Raw genomic sequence first — 21,585 nt, forward strand, 5'->3', positions numbered from 1 at the left:
GGGCTGGAAGGGAGTGCTTTCTTATCATTTTTATTGCTAGCAAATTAAGGTTAAAATGAAGGAGTGGCTGATGAAAATGATTCAATGACAGCTGCTCTGTACACCAGGGCACGAGTAGGAGCCTGCATCCTCAAAGGGACTATGATTCATTTCCAGGAAGGCCGATTAAGTTAAAATTGTAACCACAGCTTGAGAGTACCCACCCTTCAAGACAGTTGTCTGCTCTGACACATGAGACGGCCGTCTCTCCAACCACCAAACACTGAGTATTGGCCAGGATATAGCATTTACCATTTTCTGCTTTCAACTAAGTGTGAGGAGATTGAACCAGGACAATTAAGACCACATATCTTCCACTGAAAATTTTCCTTCAGACCAATTGAATGACTGCTGCCTAATTTTACCTGTACTGGAAGTAAAAATGGGCAATGAGGAAACAAAACAGTATTTCCTGGGGAATTTTCAAAAATAACTACTTAAATGTGCACTAGAAATTCAGGATGTTCTCGCTGATTTGTTAATTATATGCAACAAATAATAAATTCTCAAAGCCAGAGGTAGCTAACTGAAGCTGCACACTTAAGCGCACAGTTATAATTAAAGAAAGTTAACATGAACATACGAATAATTACCCTGAAATGCATAGTATTATAAATTTAGAGGTCTGAGGAAAGTCTCATGATGAGCAGCCTAGAAAAACTTCCATCCTACAGCCAACGCTTTAACTGTAATCGCTGGAGAATGTCATCCCACTCCATTTTACATCTCTATCAGTGTTATGTATTGCCTTCAGTGTTTCAGGTGTTTAAAAAGATATTTTCTTTTAGTGTTACTACGTGTTTACTTTGTATGTTGCTGTTGAAATACAGTGATACGAATGGCTGGCCCAGTTGTCATGTTGCGTATGAAATGCAGCTACGTAAAATCCTACTATATAACACTCTTTATTCATGTGAGTTTCAATTTTATGAAAGTTAAAGGAATGGATTAGACACTGGTTTCTGGTTCTAATTCATGGATATATCCCTACATCTGACAATCTATACAAATGCTGAGTATGTATGAATTTGTGACAAATATGATGCTTTCTGAATCACAGTCAATGAAAAATTTGGTTGGAATTTTATCACAGGTTATTTTTGTTCTGCAAGTGTTTTGTGAAACAGTCAAAAAATTCAATAAACCACCTATCTTGATTAGGATATTTTTTGAAACTGTTAAACAAAATTCAGAGAATATTAACACATTCTCCCCCCCCCCTTTTCTGCTTAATTGTATGCATTATTTTCATTTGAGTCCTTTAAAAAAATTATCAGGGTAAGAAAATGTTATGAATGTCTAAGCAAATGAAAAAGAACAATTTTTAAAAGCATCAAAATGTTGGTGTTAAGCTATAGCATAGTACAGAATTTGTTATCAAAAATCTTATCACTGCTGCAGCTCTTCAAAGAAGGATTGTCCACGATAGCACCAAGAGCAAAAAACCACAAGCCCTAGCTGAACACTGACATTCTAACACACATATGGATTTACTTCACTCCAAGTTTCCTGAATGAGCACTGTAGGTTGTAGGCTTTTTCAAGCACATCTAGTATAGCTCAATCATTGGCATGTGTAGCAAAGCTAATGCTCTGTAAAGCTACAGATGATAGAAATTAAGCTACCTGTCCCTGAAGTGGATGTGGAGGCATTAAAGAGGAAAGAAATGACTTAAGTGAAAAGAAATGTAGGTAACTTTTCCTGACTGAATGCAACTAATGTTTCCAAGCCCTGTATGCAGGAATTCTCTGCTTTGAACTACAAAAAGAACCTGATACAAATGCTTCCTGCAAGAAAAATCCGTGTGAAAACTTGACTTTCACCATGAAGACTTTAAGCATACTGAAAATAAGCTAAGGAAAAAGTCTCCTGCCAGTAGAGATAATTCAGCCTCATGGCCAGAATATTATTTATTAAGGAAATCTAACTATAAGGTTTGAAAGTTACTGGCTCCTTACACCATGCTTAGGCTGTTGCACATACATGTGAAGGTGGAGAGGAATGATATGGAAAAACATCTGAGAGACAGATTGTTTATTTAAAGACCTGTCTGAAATCACCATAGTTGCTGAAAATGGAAATGTTACTTGTCCTGCTATTTACATCTGTCTAGAACCTACCTCAGAGAGGAAAAAGGTGCCATGAAGAATAAATCTAAATTTTTAAAATACACTTATAATTGCCTTTTGTTTTCTCTATCCCTTCCCTTGCTAAAGACCTCTTCATTCATCCTCTGTTTCAGTTCTTATTCCTCTTGGAATCTGATTACTGGCCACTGGATCACAGGTATTCTGACCAGAGATGCTTCTCACAGTCTGAAACATGATTTCATTTTTCACACCTTGCATGGTGTATTCACCTGTGTGCATTATTTCTCTTTCTTAAATAATTACTTTAGACTCTGAATGTGCCTTAAAAACACATCTTTTGATAGCTATGTGATAGTATAAAAGAGAGCCCAAGCATCTGCAATGGGATGGATTCTGACAAAGCATTCTCGAGCTTGCCCTTTCTCTCTCTCACACACACACATACACACAATTTGTGATTTAACATAAATCCAGCTTCCACAGTGGAATTCTGATTGCACTCGTAAAAGGAATTTAAAATATACTTAATTGCTTATCCTGTTCTGGATTCTCTGCACAATTGTTGCCATCATAAAAATAAAAACCAGTCCTCCTAGAGTTACCATATGTTCCTAGCAGAGATGCTTTACTATGAATTATCTGATAATAGCTCAAAAATGTAATCTGTCATCTTTCTGTTCATGGAAATTTTGACCTGTGATGATCCTTTTGTAGCAGTGACTGTATTCTATGTCCAATATCCTAAACAACAAGCTAAAAAGTAGAAGTACTTTACAGTAGTTTAAAATGATTCTTTGCCCTTTCTTTAAAAAGCAGAACATTTCAACACATATCTGGAAAAATTACTAGATTTAGAAGATACTGTCCTTTGAGTTAAATGGTTATAAAACTGAGAAATAAATAAAATCTAGCCAGCTAACAGCAGTGTAGCTGTACGCAGTAAACAAACTGATTAAGAGATCCATGAGAAGTAATAGAGGAGAGTACAGACCTCCTCAGTAATACTGCAATTTAATAAAACTTGTGCACTGCAGAGCAAATTCCTGTGCTTTAGCTCTAAAAGCATTCAGAGTCTCACACTCTTCTACTTAAGCCAGAGCAAATATGTTTTCATCACTGTGTTTTTTTCAGTTCACTGGCATGGAAATAGAAATTAAATACTTTCCTGAAATGTTGCAGCCTCTAAAAGTTGCGTGTGGCATTCTGCTACCACTTCCCGCAAGGAGTCTGTCATTCTGGGAGAAAACTGGTGCCAGCAAATACTAACACATAAGCCTGGAGTACTTTGCTCCTGACCATAGCAACGCAACTTACCAGGTGCCACGCTCACAGCTCTCGCTTCCCACTCCTACAGATGCCCTCATGGTCATTCATCACCTCTGTGACTTCGACTAAGAAGCAAAAGGTCCTCAACGTGCTTCTTAGCTGCTGTTTCATCTCACCATGACTAAAGAAGCGAAGGTGTGCACATCATCTCCAAGGAACAACATCTAATGAATGGCCTGTCAGCCACATCTCTCGTTAAGGAACAAAGCAGAAAAAGGTTGCATGGCTGATGCCTCTTCCATAAATCCCACATACAGGAAGCGTGTAAAAGCAGGCTACTCTAGGAAAAATATGTAAAGTGAGCTTCCTTTATTTTTACTGCTATTTTACAGCTGTATCAAACATTCATTTTATCAAAGTAATTTTCACCTAAAATGCCTTCCATAAAGAGTACCTGGTTTATGAGCTTTTCATGCTTTCTTGCCTACCAGTGTGGTTTAAAAATAAATACTGAAGGGGGTGCAGTGTTTAGGCTCTGCTGTGTGGACTAGTTCAAATGAACAAATCATTGCTTAAATAATTTACTTAGGCTTGCATTGGCTTCTCTTTTGTGTTTGAATAATTCCTGTAGAAGAATTTATCAGCAATAACATTAATGGAAATGGAATTCTGAGAATAATTTTAAAGCCTATTGATTCTTAACCCAAAAGCCTCGTTCAGGTCAAGAACAAGGAATGTGGACAGTACATGTACACACTGTATGAAGAGTATTTAATATCTCTCAAGTTTTAACTGCCGACAGTGATCTGATTTGTAAATTATTATAAATCAAAGCAAATTTTCAGAAAATTCTCAGAGAAAAACATCTAAGTAAAAATTAATGATTGAATGCTTATCAGAGTTATGGATGGTAGTAGTATTCAGCCAGCAGTCAGCCAAAATAATGCTGCACCCCTACCTCTTTACAAACTGAGGTCACTCTAAGGTTTGTAAAAAAGCAAGTAAATATGTAAGGTCTGTATGAAAAACCAAATAGTTTTGTATGTAACATAAATATCAGAAAAGTATCAGGCTAATTCAGGCTGAAGCCTGAATAGAATAATACCTTCAGAAGAAATAGTTTGATTCAATTAGCCTCTTAAATTAACTTTTATTACAGGCATTAAGAATCTCTGAATCTCATAAAGCTTACATTAGACACCCTAAAGGATCTCAAAACCTTCCTTAGTGAAACAGTCATGTGTGGATCATTGGTAGGGGGGTAGGAGGAATGGAGGAAGGATAGCATGGATTAGACATGGATTAGAACTTGTTTTTAGAATAAACTCATAAATAAAACACTTAGGCCCAGATTCAAGTCGCAGATATGTGGCATGTATCACCAGATGCTTGTAAAAGTGTTACTGCACTTTCAGACCCAGCCCTGAGTACTCTATTAATTTAACTTGACGTTTGTTTTAGTATTTATTGGATTAGTGTGTGAAAATGCTTGTGCAACTACCTTCTTATGTTTGATCATGAAGTTTGCAGGAGTTCATGGTCAAATCGACAGAAAAATGTGCAGTTGGTTGTAATGCACACATTTACAGAAAATTCAAATTTCATGTGCAGAATTCAAGCCTTATTTTTTAAATGTTTGATCATTTGCTACTGAACACATTTTAGGAGTACAAAACATTTCAGCTTTATTCTTGGATGGAGATGATCTTTATGTTAGAGGCCACTATGGAACTGTGGTAGAACCTGGTGCCTCTTCAGGCAAGTAACACATGAACTCCCTCTTCAGATAGCTTCCCTGTCCATCTTGGGAGTTAAATTCTGTCAATAAACACACACTGTATTTTTAAAGCACAAATCTGAATTCTGCTTTAGCTACAGAATTACCATCAAATCCATATGTGTATATGCGTGATTAAGTCTGAGGAAAGTTAGTAGTAAATTGTATATGGTACTATTCCACTATTTACTTTTAACGTATGTGTATATGTAAAAGATATTCAATATTCTGGCAAATAAGAAGGCTTCTTTGCATAATACTGGCCTTCGGTGACACAACAGTTTTTAGAAAATGCAGAAAACTAGGTTGGACATTTAAAGGTTTGACTTTATGGTAGTTCATTAACTTCACAATAATTTTCTGTGTTCCATGCGCTGTATCTTTGTTTATAATTTGGATCTGGTGTAGTACCAAGACAAAAATGTCTTCTATTGCAAAGGGAAAAAAAGATTATCTGAGGGACCAAATTCTCTACATGAAAAGTTGGCAGATTACCACTTCTGAGCTTCCTGTCCTTTTCTGGTGCCTTCAAGTCCCTGTAGATGAAAGTTGTCAAGCAATTGCAATCAGTTCTGATCTTAGGTCTAGTGATGCACATGGCTAGTGGTTATATAGACAAGCAAGGGTGGCTAGGGTCCAGCTTTGGCGGTTTCAGTAGTTTGTCTAAAATTACATACACAAAGCTGGACAAATGAGTCTTCAGGGAACTGTTGTTCTGAACTGAAAGCAAGTAAGTGTGCAGGTATTCCCTTGCTTTCCTATTTCTTCTGTAGTTTACCTGCTCAAGGTAGTGGTGAGCTTGTCAGCCAGCAAGTCTACAGTTCTCTGTGTATAAAAGCTTGACGAAAGTGTAATGTCAGTTGGTCCCTTTCTACAAAATAGAGTCCACTGAAACAGCTGGCTATCATGAATTGCTAAAACTGATGGACTATACCACCTAAAACTGGCACTCTGGCTTTAGCTACTCCAATGACCAGTCAATTGGAAATAAACTCTATTCCCTCTATGAGGGCTGAAGGTTTAGCAGCCCAGCTGAAGAGCATTTACACCAATGCACACAGCATGGGGAATAAGAAGGAAGAGCTGGAAGCTGTCATAGGGCAAGGAGGCCATGACGTCGTTGCCATCACGGAAACGTGGTGGGATGACTCGTATAACTGAAGTACAGCTATGGTGGGGTACAAACTCTTCAGGTGGGACAGGAAGGGTAGGAGAGGAGGCGGGGTAGCCCTCTTTGTAAGGGAGGACTTGGACACCGTTGAGCTGGATTGTGGCAATGAGGAGATCGAGTGCCTGTGGGTTAAAATCAGAGGAGCCCATAAGAAGGTAGATTTTGTGATGGGAGTCTGTTACAGACCACCCAGCCAAGAAGCAGCTGATAAGCTCTTCTTTAAACAGCTGAGGTTAGTCTCTAGATCGATGCCTCTTGTTCTCGTGGGAGACTTCAATCTTCCAGATATCTGCTGGAAGTACAACACAATTGATAGGAATGGTTGGACTCAATGATCCGATGGGTCTTTTCCAACCTGGTGGTTCTATGATTCTATAAAAAGTGTGTTCACCAGAGCAGCTGGGAGTATACTAAGCCCTCATTGCCTCATCCTGTGGATAGCCTAAAGAAGTTTATCTGAAACTACACTAAATGACAGAGCATTCAAACCCTTGAGTTGTGCCTTGGGGTGGTAGCAGGATGACCTTTTTGACCAGGTACTTTCATGACTTCTGCAGAAAAACATCATGCAGTTAACAATGCCTAACTCTGAGTCCTAAATAATCATGCAAATTACATACATTAAAGTATAATGTGCCTCTGAAGTTGTTTTGACTAAATCTTGGAATTTCTTTAGAGATGGTGTAACTGCCAAAGAGACTTAGATGGTAAAGTCCTTTATTCCAAGAAGTCTTCGGCAGCTTGCTCCAAAATGTTATAAGTGGAAAACTTCAGCAGGTTAATAAGGCCTCTTAGACAAGTAGCTTAAATTAATAAGTGAATATGATTGCAGCATGGTATATTAATGATTTCACAATGGAAGACATCATCTGGAGTAGCTAAGCTTCTAGGAATAACAGATTGCTTTCCCCAAATAAGGAATCGAACATATTTTTGGTTTATATTGTGAAATGACTATACCTATTTTGGAACAGCCTGGGGTGCAGGGAAAGGACAGAAGTTAATTGTAACACCTGTGTGGAGGTGAAGTTCAATTTGAGTGCCCAAACCACAGGGAGAATTACTTCTTTACAGACAGATTTGGATGCAGATATAAGGAGAGACCCCTAAACAGCCTGGAGCCTAAAATCTGCTACAAGAACATGCCATTGCCAATATTTTCTTAATTTTTACACTATTTTACCATGGTAATAAAATCTGGTTGGTACCATTACCTCTTATGCAAATAAGAGGAATGGAGAGTAATAACATGTAAAGGCTGAAAATTCTCCCTGAGCCCAGACTGAGAAGATCAAGGAAAGAATGAGAAGAAACAGACAACAATTTGTTGCCTGGATGACTTACTAAAGTTGTACACTAGTGAAATCTTGCCTTTCTTACTGCTTTTCTTCCTGTGTGGTCAGACAAAAAGTAGTACCGTCCAGCTACAACAGCAAAGAATGCCAGGAAGAAATTCAACATTCAGAAAATAATAGTATTTTGTAAATTTTGTAGAAATGTAGAGAGATTTTATAGGCTTACATTTATCTTCTTGGTAGTTACAGAGCAAATTATTTTCTGAAATGAAAGATCTAAGCTACATTTCAGTTAATGAAACAAGATCAGCAGTTAATGAAACAAGACCAGCTTATCCCAGCCATAAACCTCATCTCTGTTTTACCGTCTTAACAGTAAAATTAGAGGAAATGCAACAGATTTTCTGTAACATGTAAAGGACATTCTTAGCCATTCAGATGACTCAATATTCAGCTCATGAACCACACTGTTCAGCTCACTAAACGTTTATTCTGCAACAATCTGTTTTCTGGTAGGGTGGTGATATCCCCCAGCTCCTCCTCTTGTAATTTAAAGACCTGACTTTACACATTACAGGTATGGGGCAGTGTCTTTTGAGGATGGGGGGAGGGAAGGATTGGATAACTGCCCAAATTCATATGATAAAAGTGAAATTCTCTTCTGTCTGCAGGACGATCCCAAAGGAACATCGCATGAAACCCAAACTTAAATAAAATCATATCCTGTTTGCAAACATCATATTCCCTTTGCTTCTCAGTAATCTGGACCCATAAAACCCAGAACAGCTTGAAAGCCCATTCCTCATCTAAACAAATGCCATAAGCCCCTTTATACTTTTACAACCATGTCAGAAAATAATATTGACTGCCAATAGTGATGTGATTGGAGTTGCCTCCTCTGAGCCATAAAAGAAGCAGTCTGTTATCAATTTCTCTAAATGCATCAAGGGAATTATGGGTCGGTTCAGTTCCAAGTTATAAATGACAATTCAAAAGCCGCAGAAGTGTTTGAAGCTGGGAGCCGATGATGACATTATCATGAAAGCCTGCTCTTCTTTGCTTTTGTGGGTTTTTTTGCCTATCAACTAGACCGAAAAAATATGGCTGAGAAATGACTTCAAGATTTCTTCACACAGCAGCAGGTCAAACAGGCAGGAAAAAAAAAAAATCACTATTTTTAGTGACAGATTGAGGCATGGAGATGAAATTTACTCCCATTAAAAGTATATTTCTGCTTCTTTTACTGTCATTCTCATAGCACAATGGAAGGGAAGGAATTGCAGTAGAAGGATGCATTGATCAAATGATCATTTGTAACTCTAGTGGCCTTTACAGATTAAAAATTGTGGAATGGTCTGATAATCCACAGAACCAAAAAGTTATTTGTAATTGTTCTCTCCATTTGGCCATTTCACCTGCAATCTATGCACCTTTCCTGGAACACCTTTCACATTCCAAACCTCTGACCAGATGCAAGAAACCATCTCTTCTTATTAAATCTACTGGCTGTAGAACTGCTAGTCTCTCTCCAACACAAGGAATTTCATCCCCCTGGTCTTAGAATTCTTTAACAACAGTTGGTTCTGGAACAATGTTAAGCTTGAAAAATGAGTAAGAAGCATTACTGCTAAAGGGAGGTCCCATACTCCAGTGGATGGTATGCTTACAACCCTGCATAGTCCTCTGATGAAAAATCAACCATCATTGAAAGAAAATCTGCTATAGGCAAATTTATGAGGTTAGATTTAGACAACTTTTCTTTTCTCTCTTTCTGTGAGGCCTGTTCAGTTTGGCTGTCAGTATGAAACAGCTTCATGCCCTTAGATAAGAGAGCTAATTATTACTTACATGGTTTCATACAAAACTATAAAGTTTATTGCTTAAATTTAAGTTTATTTAAGTTTATTGCCTGATATATATCAAGCTAATTTCACTAATGACCCTGACATAATCAGTCCCTACTTGTAAGGAAATTCATATGGATGAAAAATGTTTCAAAATGAGTTAATGGTAGCTCTACATGCATTTTGCACTACTACAAAATATTTAGTACAATGATGGAACAGGATCAGAAAATATTAGTTTTGGACACTGCCTTTTGTTTGCTTTTTGAAGTTTTTGAGAGAACCTTTTTGTGCTGTAGCTATAGTACTCTCCAAAGAAGAGGATCCTGATCTTGACTGCAGTTTATCAGTACTGTTAGGACAGAGATAACAACAAAATCTATATTATAGTATAATCCAGAGTTAGAGTTAAAGCTTTAAGTTGTTTGTGAACAATGCATACCGCCCCAAATTTATGCTAATATAGTCTTTATAGCCCATCAGCTGATTATGACTTCAGTGCCTGTGAAGTCCTAGGTTCTGGTCCTTGCTACAAAAGCAGCTTCTATTTTGTCCAGTGTGAGATGTATAAGCTGTTTGTTGGGCAGGGGCTCAGAGCTAGGACTTCACATTGTTTATAAATGGTTGATGAGTAGATCACAGCTTTAGATACATGGGCTTTGTCCTACTAATGCTCTGTCTCACTGACCCAATGCTCTTTCTTACAATGGCACATCTTCAGCGCATGGTGTGAAGGTCCCCAACCAGAAACCATCTATGATATCCTCAGTGGTAACAACACCCACTAAGAGATGGGTCTCTTAATATTAAAACCAGCCTGGCAGCAGAGAGAAATGAGCGTTTCCCATCCCTTGTGTGAGTAGTCTAACCACTAATCTATTTAATAATAGCATAGCTGCATAATAACAGCCAACAAGGTCCCTTTATGGTTAGAAGACAATAATATCAAAGAGCTCTGAAAATCATTATTTAAGAGGCAGCAATAAAGTCTCCTGCAAGAATGGAAGTTGGGGTTTTTTTCTTAATATTTTCTCACTGTGTTCTTTAGCAAACAATTAAGCAGGCAAGCAAGAAAGCAAATAAATGAGAACAAAAATTAAAAAAATATATTCTTCCATTCGTCTTTAAAATCTTTGCAGAAATTAACTGTTTTACATTGATTACTGATTCATAACCTTCAACAAAGTTGAAAGCTACTAATTAGCAATGCTACTCCTTTCTTTTCATCATCATTTTTGAAAGTAAACTTAAGAATTGCTTTGCACATAGGTTGAAGCAGCTCCCTTTCCCAGAGCTCATCTTAACCAATACGCAGTTAAATATCACTGAAAGAGAGCTCCTAATCTGATTATTTACCTTGAAAAAGGTCATAACCCATTCCTTTAAAAGAGCCTCACAGCAAGGCTGACAATAATATGCAGAAGGGGAAACCAACTAGAAAAAAATAAATAAAAGATCCATTTCTACATCATATTATTTAATCCAATTTCCATGATTTTAAATGCGGTTTAACAAGGCCAAGTGCAGAGTCCTGCACTTGGGATACAACAACCACATGCAGCGCTACAGGCTTGGGGAAAAATGGCTTGAAAGCTGCAGGGCAGAGAAAGATCTGGGGGTGCTGGTCGACAGCGACTGAACATGAGCCAGCAGTGGCCCAGGTGGCCAAGAAGGCCAATGGCATCTTGGCTTGTTTCAGTAACAGCGTGGCCAGCAGGACCGGGGAAGTGATTCTGCCCCTGAACCCAGCACTGATGAGGCTGCATCTCAAATACTGTGTTCAGTTCTGGGCCCCTCACTGTAAGAAAGACATTGAGGTCCTGGAGCGAGTCCAGAGAAGAGCAACGGAACTGTTGAAGGGGCTGGAGAACAAGTCTTACGAGGAGCAGCTGAGGGAACTGGGGTTGTTTAGCCTGGAGAAGAGGAGGCTGAGGGGAGACCTCATTGCTCTCTGCAACTACCTGAAAGGAGTTTGGAGAGGAGGGAGCTGGGCTCTTCTCCCAAGTGACAGGGGACAGGACAAGAGGGAATGGCCTCAAGCCATTAAGAAAAATTTCTTCACAGAAGGGGTTATCAAGCACTGGAACAGGCTGCCCAAGGAGGTGATTGAGTCACCATCCCTGGAAGTGTTTAAAAGGCAGGTAGATGAGGTGCTTGGGGACATGATTCAGTAGTAGACAGGTATGGTTGGAGTCAATGATCTCTAAGGTCTTTTGCAACCTAACGATTCTATGATATAAGAAAGAAAGCAAACAGCCTCAAAAAAGTGTAGGAAAATTTAAGTGCTTAAAGTAAAGAAGTTATACTGAGCATTTCTGACTTGTGTTAGCTTTAGAATGGACAACATACTTTCAAACAACATTTTTCAAAGAAAAATCTTATACTTTAATTCTCAAAGCATACCGAATCCCTATTTACTTTTCAAAGCCTTCAAAAAGATTTGTTAAGGAATCTTACATCAGCTCCTCTTTAGTCAATAGCCTGAACAACACTATTTCTCAATGTTATTCATCTCTTGTTCAGTTTTCTCTGATTTTCTGAATAACTGCAACAACAGTGCAAAAAAAATAGCTTTTTTAATACAGAAATGTGTACATACATCTGTGTGTGTGTGTGTATGTGCACACAGTAGTGCACAGAGGTGCATGTGGATGGACATGTCTACACGTCAATGTGTAATGTCCGCGGATCCACATAAAGAAGAGCCCCCAAGTTTCAAAATGAGCAAGCTGCTAGTCACCAAGTCCCAAATATTAGGCAGAATTCTCAGCAAGCTGAGTCCACAGTGGAGGAGCTGAACCAATTACCACTTCCTGATTCTTTGTTCCTTAACCCATAGTTTGAAATCCTCAAAAATTACTAAATGCTGAAAGCTAAAATGGAAATATTCTTCTTCATGTGCTAAAAACTTACAGAATTAATATTTCTTCTGCCAGGTACCTCATAAAAAATTCCACCATCAGCAAAACTAGTATGGTATGGAAATTATCCATTGTGAAGTATAAAATATAAATAAAACATTAGAAGGTTACATTGGAAGTTGATCTCCAGAGATTGTGGCATACTCAGGCACAGTGAAAGGGAACTAAAATATATATATACACATATATGTGTGTCATCCATGCAGCACCTCAGTATCTAGTAATAGCATTATTTCATTTTGTTATTGTTGACAGCAGTAAATAATAGACCCACCTGGACCAGGAATGTAGAATACTTTTGTGTGAAAAAGTCTTATAAGTGAGAAAGTATTGCTCTCAGGTATTTTCTCCCCCTGAATTTAACAGGAGTGTGATACCAGTATCAGTGGAAATCCTCCATTCTACCTATTTTTCAGTAATTTTGCTTAATTCTTTATTCAGTGTTGAAACAGATTTTTGTCTGCAGACTTTTGTCTATGTCCTAATACTCACAAGCTTGTATTTCAGAATGAATCTATTTCAAAACATGACATAAAAGACGCTCATATAATTTATTGGTTTAACAACAGCAAGGTTATTAGCTAGCAGCTAGTGAGCACTTCTCATACTAAATGTTAGCTCTGGTAATTTTTTGTCCTTTCTGAGAAAAGTGAAGCTATGTTTACTTTTCAAAAGTATAAAAAATAGCTTCTCCAAAGCTCATTCTGCGATAACAATTTCACCCGTGTTACTTTCCTCAAAAACAGAGCTCATGTGAAAAGCCTGAAGTGGAACAATGAAGAAATGTACATATTATCACAAGATATGCTCCTAACTAACTGTTCCATAGACTTATTGTAAAGTACTGTCTCCTGTATCTTTGAAAACACAGTAGGATATTGGCTGAGGTTTCATCTCCACATTTTTCATCAGCTTCTGAAGACTTTGAACAGATAATACAATACTAAAGAATTCATGAATGATTACATATGTTGTGTGTTGCTCCTCTTGTGAAAAAATGAGCATCTACTTACCCCAAGTCCCCCACAAGGCAACAATGAAAAGAGTTTTTGAGTCACATTTCCTATATATTAAAGAAAGAAAAAGAAACAATAAGCATCATTTATCAAAAAAATACTTAAATACTTTAACAGTAATCACTTCTTACAGTAATTCAAGTTTTGGTATTACACAATGAAAATACCACGTATTACAATAAAGAATATTAATAGTACTTAGAAAGCAAAGCAGCCATGGGACATTTAAAGCGCCTTTTGCCACAAATCTTAAGATTGGTAAGCAGTGGTTTCAAAGGAGTATAATGATCAAATCTCCACAGAAAGTCACTCTGAAGTAGGGTGACTAGTTATGCCAAGACCCGTAGCTGGTAAGCAGCTTGTCTAAGCCAGTCATCGCAACTCCTTCTGCAGCCAGTGGAGTGAGGTAGGCACCTTTACCCAGCCTAGATGACCAATGGGATGAATTATACATGGGATGAATTATCCGTGAGAAGTACCAGTTCCTTTTCATTGACAACAGAGGGAAGCTTATTAAGCTTACATGAAACCAATGAATAATTCCTTAACTTCATCTCTCCAAAACGTTTCTCTTTTTGAAAATTGCAGTCTTAGTCTTCCTGTCTAAGCAAAAAATGCTCTTCTCTTCATTTAATATTTTAAAACATAAAATGAAATACCATTTGTTTCAGTATTACTTTGTAAATACATTCTACTAAAGGGAACAAAATCTTAGTGAACTTCAGAATCTAGTTTCCAGCTTACTCTGCTCCATATGTTAGATAATGTGGTAGATTATATGTTAATATTTATGCTCACTTTTTATTCATTCATGTTTTCTTTTTTTTGTACCACTAAACTCACTGTCTAGATAAGGACAATATGAAAACTGGGTAAAGATCTCAGAATTTGCTGCAGATTCTATCCCAATATGTAATCTGATCCTTAGGCAGCTGTGGAAGGGAACATACGGTTTTTCCCTGCTGTATCACAGAACCAGCTTTGTAACTTTGCCATCTGGAGGAAACGTTAGATAGTGAATCATTCAAGCTACCTAGAGGAGCTACCCATAGTTATGGAAGGGGCGAACGCTGCAGTTACTCATGTTCAGCAGGTGCCAATGAAATGCATAAAGACAGTTATAAGCCATCATCTTTGAAGTATGAGGGACCAGACTGAAAGGTCTGAGACAAAAAAAAAAGTACTTTACGCTTCGAGTAAAATCCAAGATGCATTTTTAACCGACTAGAGGCCTTTGATCAGTTTGCACAGTGTGTGAGAGAAGGCAAACAAAACCTCCTGTGGAGCTACCAGGGGAAATGCAGGTGCAGCAGCTATGCGGAGTATTCTCATACTGTGAGTCCTAATGGCCCCAGACAGGCAAGGAAACGTTGGCTGCAGGAGATTGTCAGAGTAAAGGTACAGGAGGAGTTTCCAGATCACTCGCTAAGCAGATCCAGGGACCAATGCTAACAGCAATTTTCTGCTTTTTACTGTGGGGAAAATAAAAAAGTCTTGAACAACTAGCTAAAAAAATAATGCTGTTAAAGTGCCAGGAGACGTTAATTGACATAGAAGCTGTAATTTGAGATAAAAGAAGGCATTTTTAGAATATTGAATGTCTAGACCTTTATTCTTAAATTCCATTGCAGAGTTGGGACATAGGAGAGAACAAAATTTCCATTATCTCCCTGCAGTCAGACACATTGTGCATGGTAAACACTATTAAAAACAACAAACAGAAAGTAAAAAGAGAAAAGCAGATGGTGCAGAAGGAAGCTAAAATCAATCAACAGATTGTACTAAACCAGGGAGAAACAAGCACAAAGCCTTTTCAATGTATCAAGAAACTTGCCAGGATACTCACTTCTTATTGCACAATAGTAAGAAAAAAGCAGATAGCAGGCTTTGCAGAACAAGAAAAAAATAGAGATTTCATGAAAAAAAACATTGGATACAGGTTCTGCTAGGAGAGAGTGAGATCATCACCTAGCTAGCCTCACAAAAATAAAAGAGCTCACAACAGTCTTTGCTATAAATAAAAATTAGTAGCAAAATCAAACCATGAAAATGGTTCAAAGCAAGAATATCACATGATATTTGGAGTTGATGTCCAAGAAGAACTTGGTAAATAGCAGTAATTTTCCAGTAACACACTTCCACATCCCAAGATGCCTCCATAATAATAATAAAAAAGGTTTTGGGATACTGCAAGTAAGATAGAAGACATATTTTAAATAATTTTTTTTTCCTTTGCATCAGGACAGAGTTTGCAGTCACCAGGAACTCACTTACAAAAAAAAAAGGTCTTTTAGATAAGATTCAGTACAATTTCCTGATAGACCTAGAAAACTATCAAAGAGTTGTACTTTAAAATTTCAACCCATAAAGGCAGTAGAAGCTAGTTAGTCAATTTAGGTGCTGAGGCAGCCATCACAGACTGAGGTTAGAGCCCTCTGGAGAAGTCAAGGAAGCTGCTTAGGAGGTTAACAATTGGGGACTGATAGTGTGGAGTAGGGAGAGCAATGGGCAAAAAACTCTCTTTGAAAAAAATAAACAAATTTATAAGTGTGTTACTTGTGAAAAGACAGTTTGAGGAAGCTGACTCTTTTAATTATCAGCGTCAAGAATGAAGCAATTTCTGATAAGTGTTAATTTTGTCACTAACTGGAAATTACAATTGCGCAAATGCTCTGCAAAAGCATCTTTTAGTTGTACTCTAAATACTACCTCACAGCCAGGGGTGTGTTGACAGTATATTTCTCATTTTTACAAATTCTACTCATCGGAAGCTTGATTTTTAGAAATGCTTTCTCATTTAGGGTTGGAGATTGAAAAAAGGAACAAATTTGTGAGACTTGTTTGATAACTGTTCTGCCCTTAAGTTTATTTAAAGAGATTTAAAAGTTTGTATTCTGTCACATGAAACTGAAAAGTGATGTGACACAGTCTGCATACTGGTTTCCTCCATGTCAAGACAATGTGGTGCAACATAACACAATGCTTAATGCATCACACTGAAATAGGAACAGTAAAAAGCTTAACTATGAAATAGCGTAGAAACTGGAATGATCATCTGCATTAGCTGCATTTGTAGACTGTGATGCAGGGAAAATAAATCCAAGAGTTTAAGACAGTTTGTACTCTGAAACCATCAGGAATGCGTAAATGGTGACTGTGTACAGAATTTTCAGTGATTTCAGTAGTTTCCAATCATTTTTCTTTGCTGTCTTCCAGAATAGAGGGCTTTTACCAGAATATGGACACTGAAATAAGCATTTGTTGTCAAGTAGCACATTTCTAGCCCTAAATGTGCTTCAATTTCATTCCTTCAGTTGTGTCTTTTCTATTTGAAAATTACAGAAGGTGATTGTTAGCCAGAAAAAAAAAAAAAGAGCTTCAGACAAAGCAGATGTACTTTTCTGAACAGGAACAGGGAACAATTGTTTCTCAGGAGCACAAGCAGAGAGCAAATGATGCCTCTGTCTTTTTTGGGTGCGTAGGAGAATTAGGAAAGGAATGTTTAGGTCCTCCTTTTCATTAGGATGCAAAGCCATAATTTGATGGAACAATTTCTGTAGAAAATAAAAGCACTTCATTGAAATAGAAAAGTTTTATGAGACGGTGTTGTTATTGATGACATTTTTTGATCAGAAACATTTCCTTTGAATTTTTCTCCTTTGCTACACATCATTTTGAATTTGTATAATATACCAAGATGATAATTTTAATGTCAGGATTGGTTATGTTCAACCTCACTGAACTGGGGACAATGAAAGGTGGAAGACTCACACTACATTTTGGAAAAATGTAAGTGACAATTAAGTTCCTTTACACAAGAGTCTGGAAGTCCAAAAGTTTGGAGCTTTCAGCCAAAAACCAGACACATACAAAAGCATGTGGGAAGCGTGTTTCATCGACTCTTGTCTTGGAAGGAGGCTGTGTGAAATGCAACAAGAAAACATCCTAGAAACAGACAGAAAAGGGCATTAAGCCAAGGATACACTCAGAATATGTGCTGGGAGTGTGATCTTTTATATAATCTTAGAGAGTAAATGTTTTGGACTACGTGTCAAATGAAAAAGGCAAAGAGTCTCAAGTAAAGAACTGTGGGCAAAGAAATGGTTTTCTGAGCTTGCATAAACAATGCTTTCTTCATTCTCTAAACACAGGCAGAAACATAGCGAGGATACTTTGGTCCATTCCTTTATTTCACCTTAGAGCTCCAGCTCCACATTGCATCCTACTTGCAGTGGTCAACCACTGAGCTCCAAAATGGGAACAATATTTTATATCAATGTATGTTATATTAAATAATGTTAAAAATAAAATGAAATTAATCAAAACCAACAAAATTTAAATTAAATACTTGACTCTATCAAAATGGAACACTTTGACAATGTTGATGAACTCAAATCAAAATGCTTCTAACTTTTCCTTTTGCAGGAATTTAGAACGTTTTCTTGGACACACGTTTGTGTTGGGTTTTAATTTTTTTAAGGGAGGATTTCCTATCTTGCAAATTCAAGCTCCTGAGAATGTCTCATACTATATATTTCAGTTTTCCTCTTGCCTTGGCTAAGAAGACATATAAACTCAGATAAAATTTTGATCAAGATAGTTTTCATATCGATTTTTATGACTCACTGAAGCAACAGTCCACCTTACAGAAAAAAGTCTTAGTGTTAATTTCTAAAGCAAAATCATTGCTATGCATTATAAGAACCGTGGCAGCAATTTCTATTGACTTTGTTTGGGAGGCGGTTTATTACATTTAGGAAAAGCTCTCTATCTTAGAATAAATGTTATAAAAATTGCTGAGAATGAAAGTGTAGCATCCAGTATGCTGGGACATAAAGGGCAGGATTTCACTCACTGATTGTTTCCAAAAAACACTACTTTTTTTGTGTGTTTCTTTTCACTCTCCCAGTAACAGGTTGACAAGTAGATCTACTTCATGCTACGCTCATGGCTGAGCTCAATTTAACCCTACTTTTCTATTATAAAAAACATACATTGTGCATTGACATTCGATGTGAAAATCCTGTCAGTCTCTGCTATTCTGTACATCTGCAGGACTATTTAATTTTTTAATGTGGGTTTTTTTAATCCATTTCTTCAGAAAGATATCATATCCTCAATAATGGGAAAGCATTAGAATAAAGCTCACTTATTAGCATGATACCTGCACTCAGTGTGGCTGAAATAATTGAAACAAAGCAAATAAGAACAAGAAATAAGCAATTCTGATGAGCAAGTGCATCTTAAACTGCCATTTTCAAATCAAACACAAGGAGACAGAAGACCGTGTTCAAAATTGTCACTGACCTCCAGCAGAGAACAAATAGCACTAAAGTGTTAACACTTCAATGATTTTTGAAGCAAATGAGAAATTTCTATTGCTGCTTTCCAGCCGGTGCATTTTGCTAATCTATAGTTGGCTTCCATTGTAACATTCTCCTTCCACATAGCAATACATTTGGAAAAAATGAATTTTTGTCACACTGCTTGCCAAGTATTTTAAACTGACACCAGCTATGACTAATGACAGTGCTGGAATGCGCTGTTCTCAGTAGAATAGAGCCCTGTACAGACCTAGGAGTTTCCTGGGGTCCAGCTTCTGTCTGTTCAGGGGGCTGGTGCCATACAACAGTGAATGATGTTCAGAGTGAACCAGCTGTATTTCCTCCAGACTGGCTTTTCGACCTCGAATTCGCTGAAAGAAAACAGCAGAGGCCTACGATATTCCACTGACGATATTTAGGGAGGGAAAAAAAAAAATAGTAAAGGTCCAAAATAACATTTAGCATGATTAATAATGGGTTGAAATTGCGTCATGCAGGAATGTGACACTGATTTGTTTATTAAAGTAATGCTATATGAAAAACAAATGCATGTGTCGTTTATCATAAACACTTCACTTAAGTCTTCGCAGAGTTAACTTAATACAGGGTTTCACATACAACGAAAAGAAAAGATTCCACCTCTTCTCTGCAATATATTAAGAGAGACAAACCAAGAGGTGAAATAATTCTTAAGCAAGAAATATGGTTAGAAGACTTCTAGTTTAAAGAGCAAAGGCTTATTCACACCTGTAAGCTGCAGATGTGTTCTGAAGGAGGCTTAATATTTTTGCATCATTACTGGTAACTGTGATTTACACTGCTAGGAAGAACATGATCCCAGAAAGGAGAGACAAAGAGAAGAATAAAACTAAAGTTTAAATGCTTTAATGAAATATTTCTATGAACTTTTTTTTAATATATGCTGAATATCCCAGGATCACTTTGTTACACATGCTGACTCGCTTCATTACATTTTTGTAATGTTTGTCTGTTCAGTTGTTCCTCCAGCCCGTACCCTCCCCAGTTAAATCAGCATTAAAAAATCTGGGATGTCTTTCTATAAATCCATGGAAATTTAATCAGCTTAGGAAGGAGGGCAGATAGGAAAGAAGAAACATAGAACTAACATTTTCATATTCAGTAGATCTGTTCCTTCTATGTATTTGGAGTTACAGCTTGTCATAAAAATACTTAGTTCTCTGCCTATGCTGGGGCTGCACAGCTTTGCAAATGAAGCAGCACAAAGCATATTTTGTTCAGGTTTGGGCATTATGAACAGCACTGTCAGCAATGTTGTGGTCCCAAGATAATTACTCCTGTTGATATTGGATAACGTAGAAAGAAAGCAGCCTCGTTTTAAGGCCTTGGACTCTATTTGCAGATCTAGTCCTTGTGAACACCTGGGGCAAACTCTCTCGCAATGTAGACTGTGGATCTGTCTGACTGTCAAAGTCTACAGATAGACAGGTACAGAACTTATCTAAATATACCATCCTATTCTTAATAGACTGATTAACCTGTTACAGAAATGCTACTCAGTTCTAGTTTTCTTAGAGGTCAAGTTTTAATTCTTATATCCATCAACTACCTGTGCACATCAGCTAGCACCAACCTTTTCACTAGGAGAAGAAAGCAGCATTCTGAATATCGAAAAGAATGTGCAATGCGGAAGAAAGGAGCTGCCTTGAGGGGATAAGAAGAACCATGCACAGTTTATATTGAGTTAAGCAGTGGCATTTTTTTCTGACTAATCAGGAAAAATGTCCTAACAGTTAGATCTAGACAACTGTGGAACAAGCTGCCCCTCAGGGAAACGGTGGAAGCCTTATTTCTTGCAGTGTTTAAAACTTGACTGGATGGAGCAGTGGAAAAAAACATTTTAGGGAATGGATCCAAGAACTAAATGACTTAATAAACCCTTTTTCATCTCTAATTTCTTCAAGCCTCTCCCAGTCTCACATGAGAATTTGTAGCAGTGCACTCACATCCTTTTAACACACAGTTGCACAATCAAAATCAACACATTATGTTATTTCACGGAGTCAGTAAACTCTATAATGGTTCTTCTGGGTCAGATAAAATATTTTTCTTCACAAGTGAAGTGATTGGCAACATTTATTCATTCATCTATTTTCATTAAAGTCTATGGTTCTAATAAGCTGCTTTAAAATCTATATATCAACTTCGCAGTAAAACTAGGAAGAGAGGCTGGGTTTTTGGACAGTTAAAAAGTATGTACAAGAAAAGTAAACAAGTATCTTATGAAGGTCACATCAAAGACCCTTGAGTATAATGCTCACTGTGTGGTCATATATTTTCTACAAGTTATAGAAAAACTCTTTAAGAAAGTTGATTGTCTGGCTCTTTTTAAAGTGCTGTTAAATGCCATATCCCTTTAACTATAAAAAGACTCATAATTAGCCGTTATTCTTGCAGCAGGGAGCAATGCGATATCATATGGAACATAGAGATTTACACTAACAGGGCAGGATCTGGGAATATCCTCCCCAAAACATTTTGCCAATGGCCTACCTACTACCCAGTATTGCCATCCAGATTCTCTGGGACAGAAACAGGTTGCTCAGAAACAGGTCTGATGCAGAAATCAAGTAGCACCAAAAAGGAAGCCCCACTCCAGGCTGCTCCCAGCAGTGAGCTCCTCAGATTATAGCTAACAGCTGGGCTGCACAGCCCAGAGTTGCCTTTTTTCCATGGCATCCCTATCTCTAACCTGGAGAATCAGCAAGCACATTTACATAATAAAAGGTGAGAGGAAAGAATAAACAGTGCACATATCTGTGCTGTTTATGTATCCCCATCTCCTAACTTATTGTTACTTTCA

General features: G+C 37.5%; 1 protein-coding gene across 16 annotated transcripts in view; it reads right to left on the reverse strand.

Annotated features, from left to right (window-relative positions):
• Positions 1-21,585, reverse strand: part of HDAC9 (histone deacetylase 9) — a 420,133-nt gene that overhangs the window by 104,474 nt on the left and 294,074 nt on the right. For all 16 annotated transcript variants that reach the window (XM_069860332.1, XM_069860322.1, XM_069860320.1 and 13 more), the window contains 2 exons: positions 18,994-19,114; positions 13,417-13,466 (listed from right to left, as the gene is read on the reverse strand). In XM_069860332.1, the coding sequence (XP_069716433.1) occupies positions 13,417-13,466; positions 18,994-19,114 (171 nt within the window). The remainder of the gene's footprint in view (positions 1-13,416; positions 13,467-18,993; positions 19,115-21,585) is intronic.

The sequence above is a fragment of the Phaenicophaeus curvirostris genome, chromosome 6, assembly GCF_032191515.1.
Source record: "Phaenicophaeus curvirostris isolate KB17595 chromosome 6, BPBGC_Pcur_1.0, whole genome shotgun sequence".
Classification (NCBI taxonomy): Eukaryota; Metazoa; Chordata; class Aves; order Cuculiformes; family Cuculidae; genus Phaenicophaeus; species Phaenicophaeus curvirostris.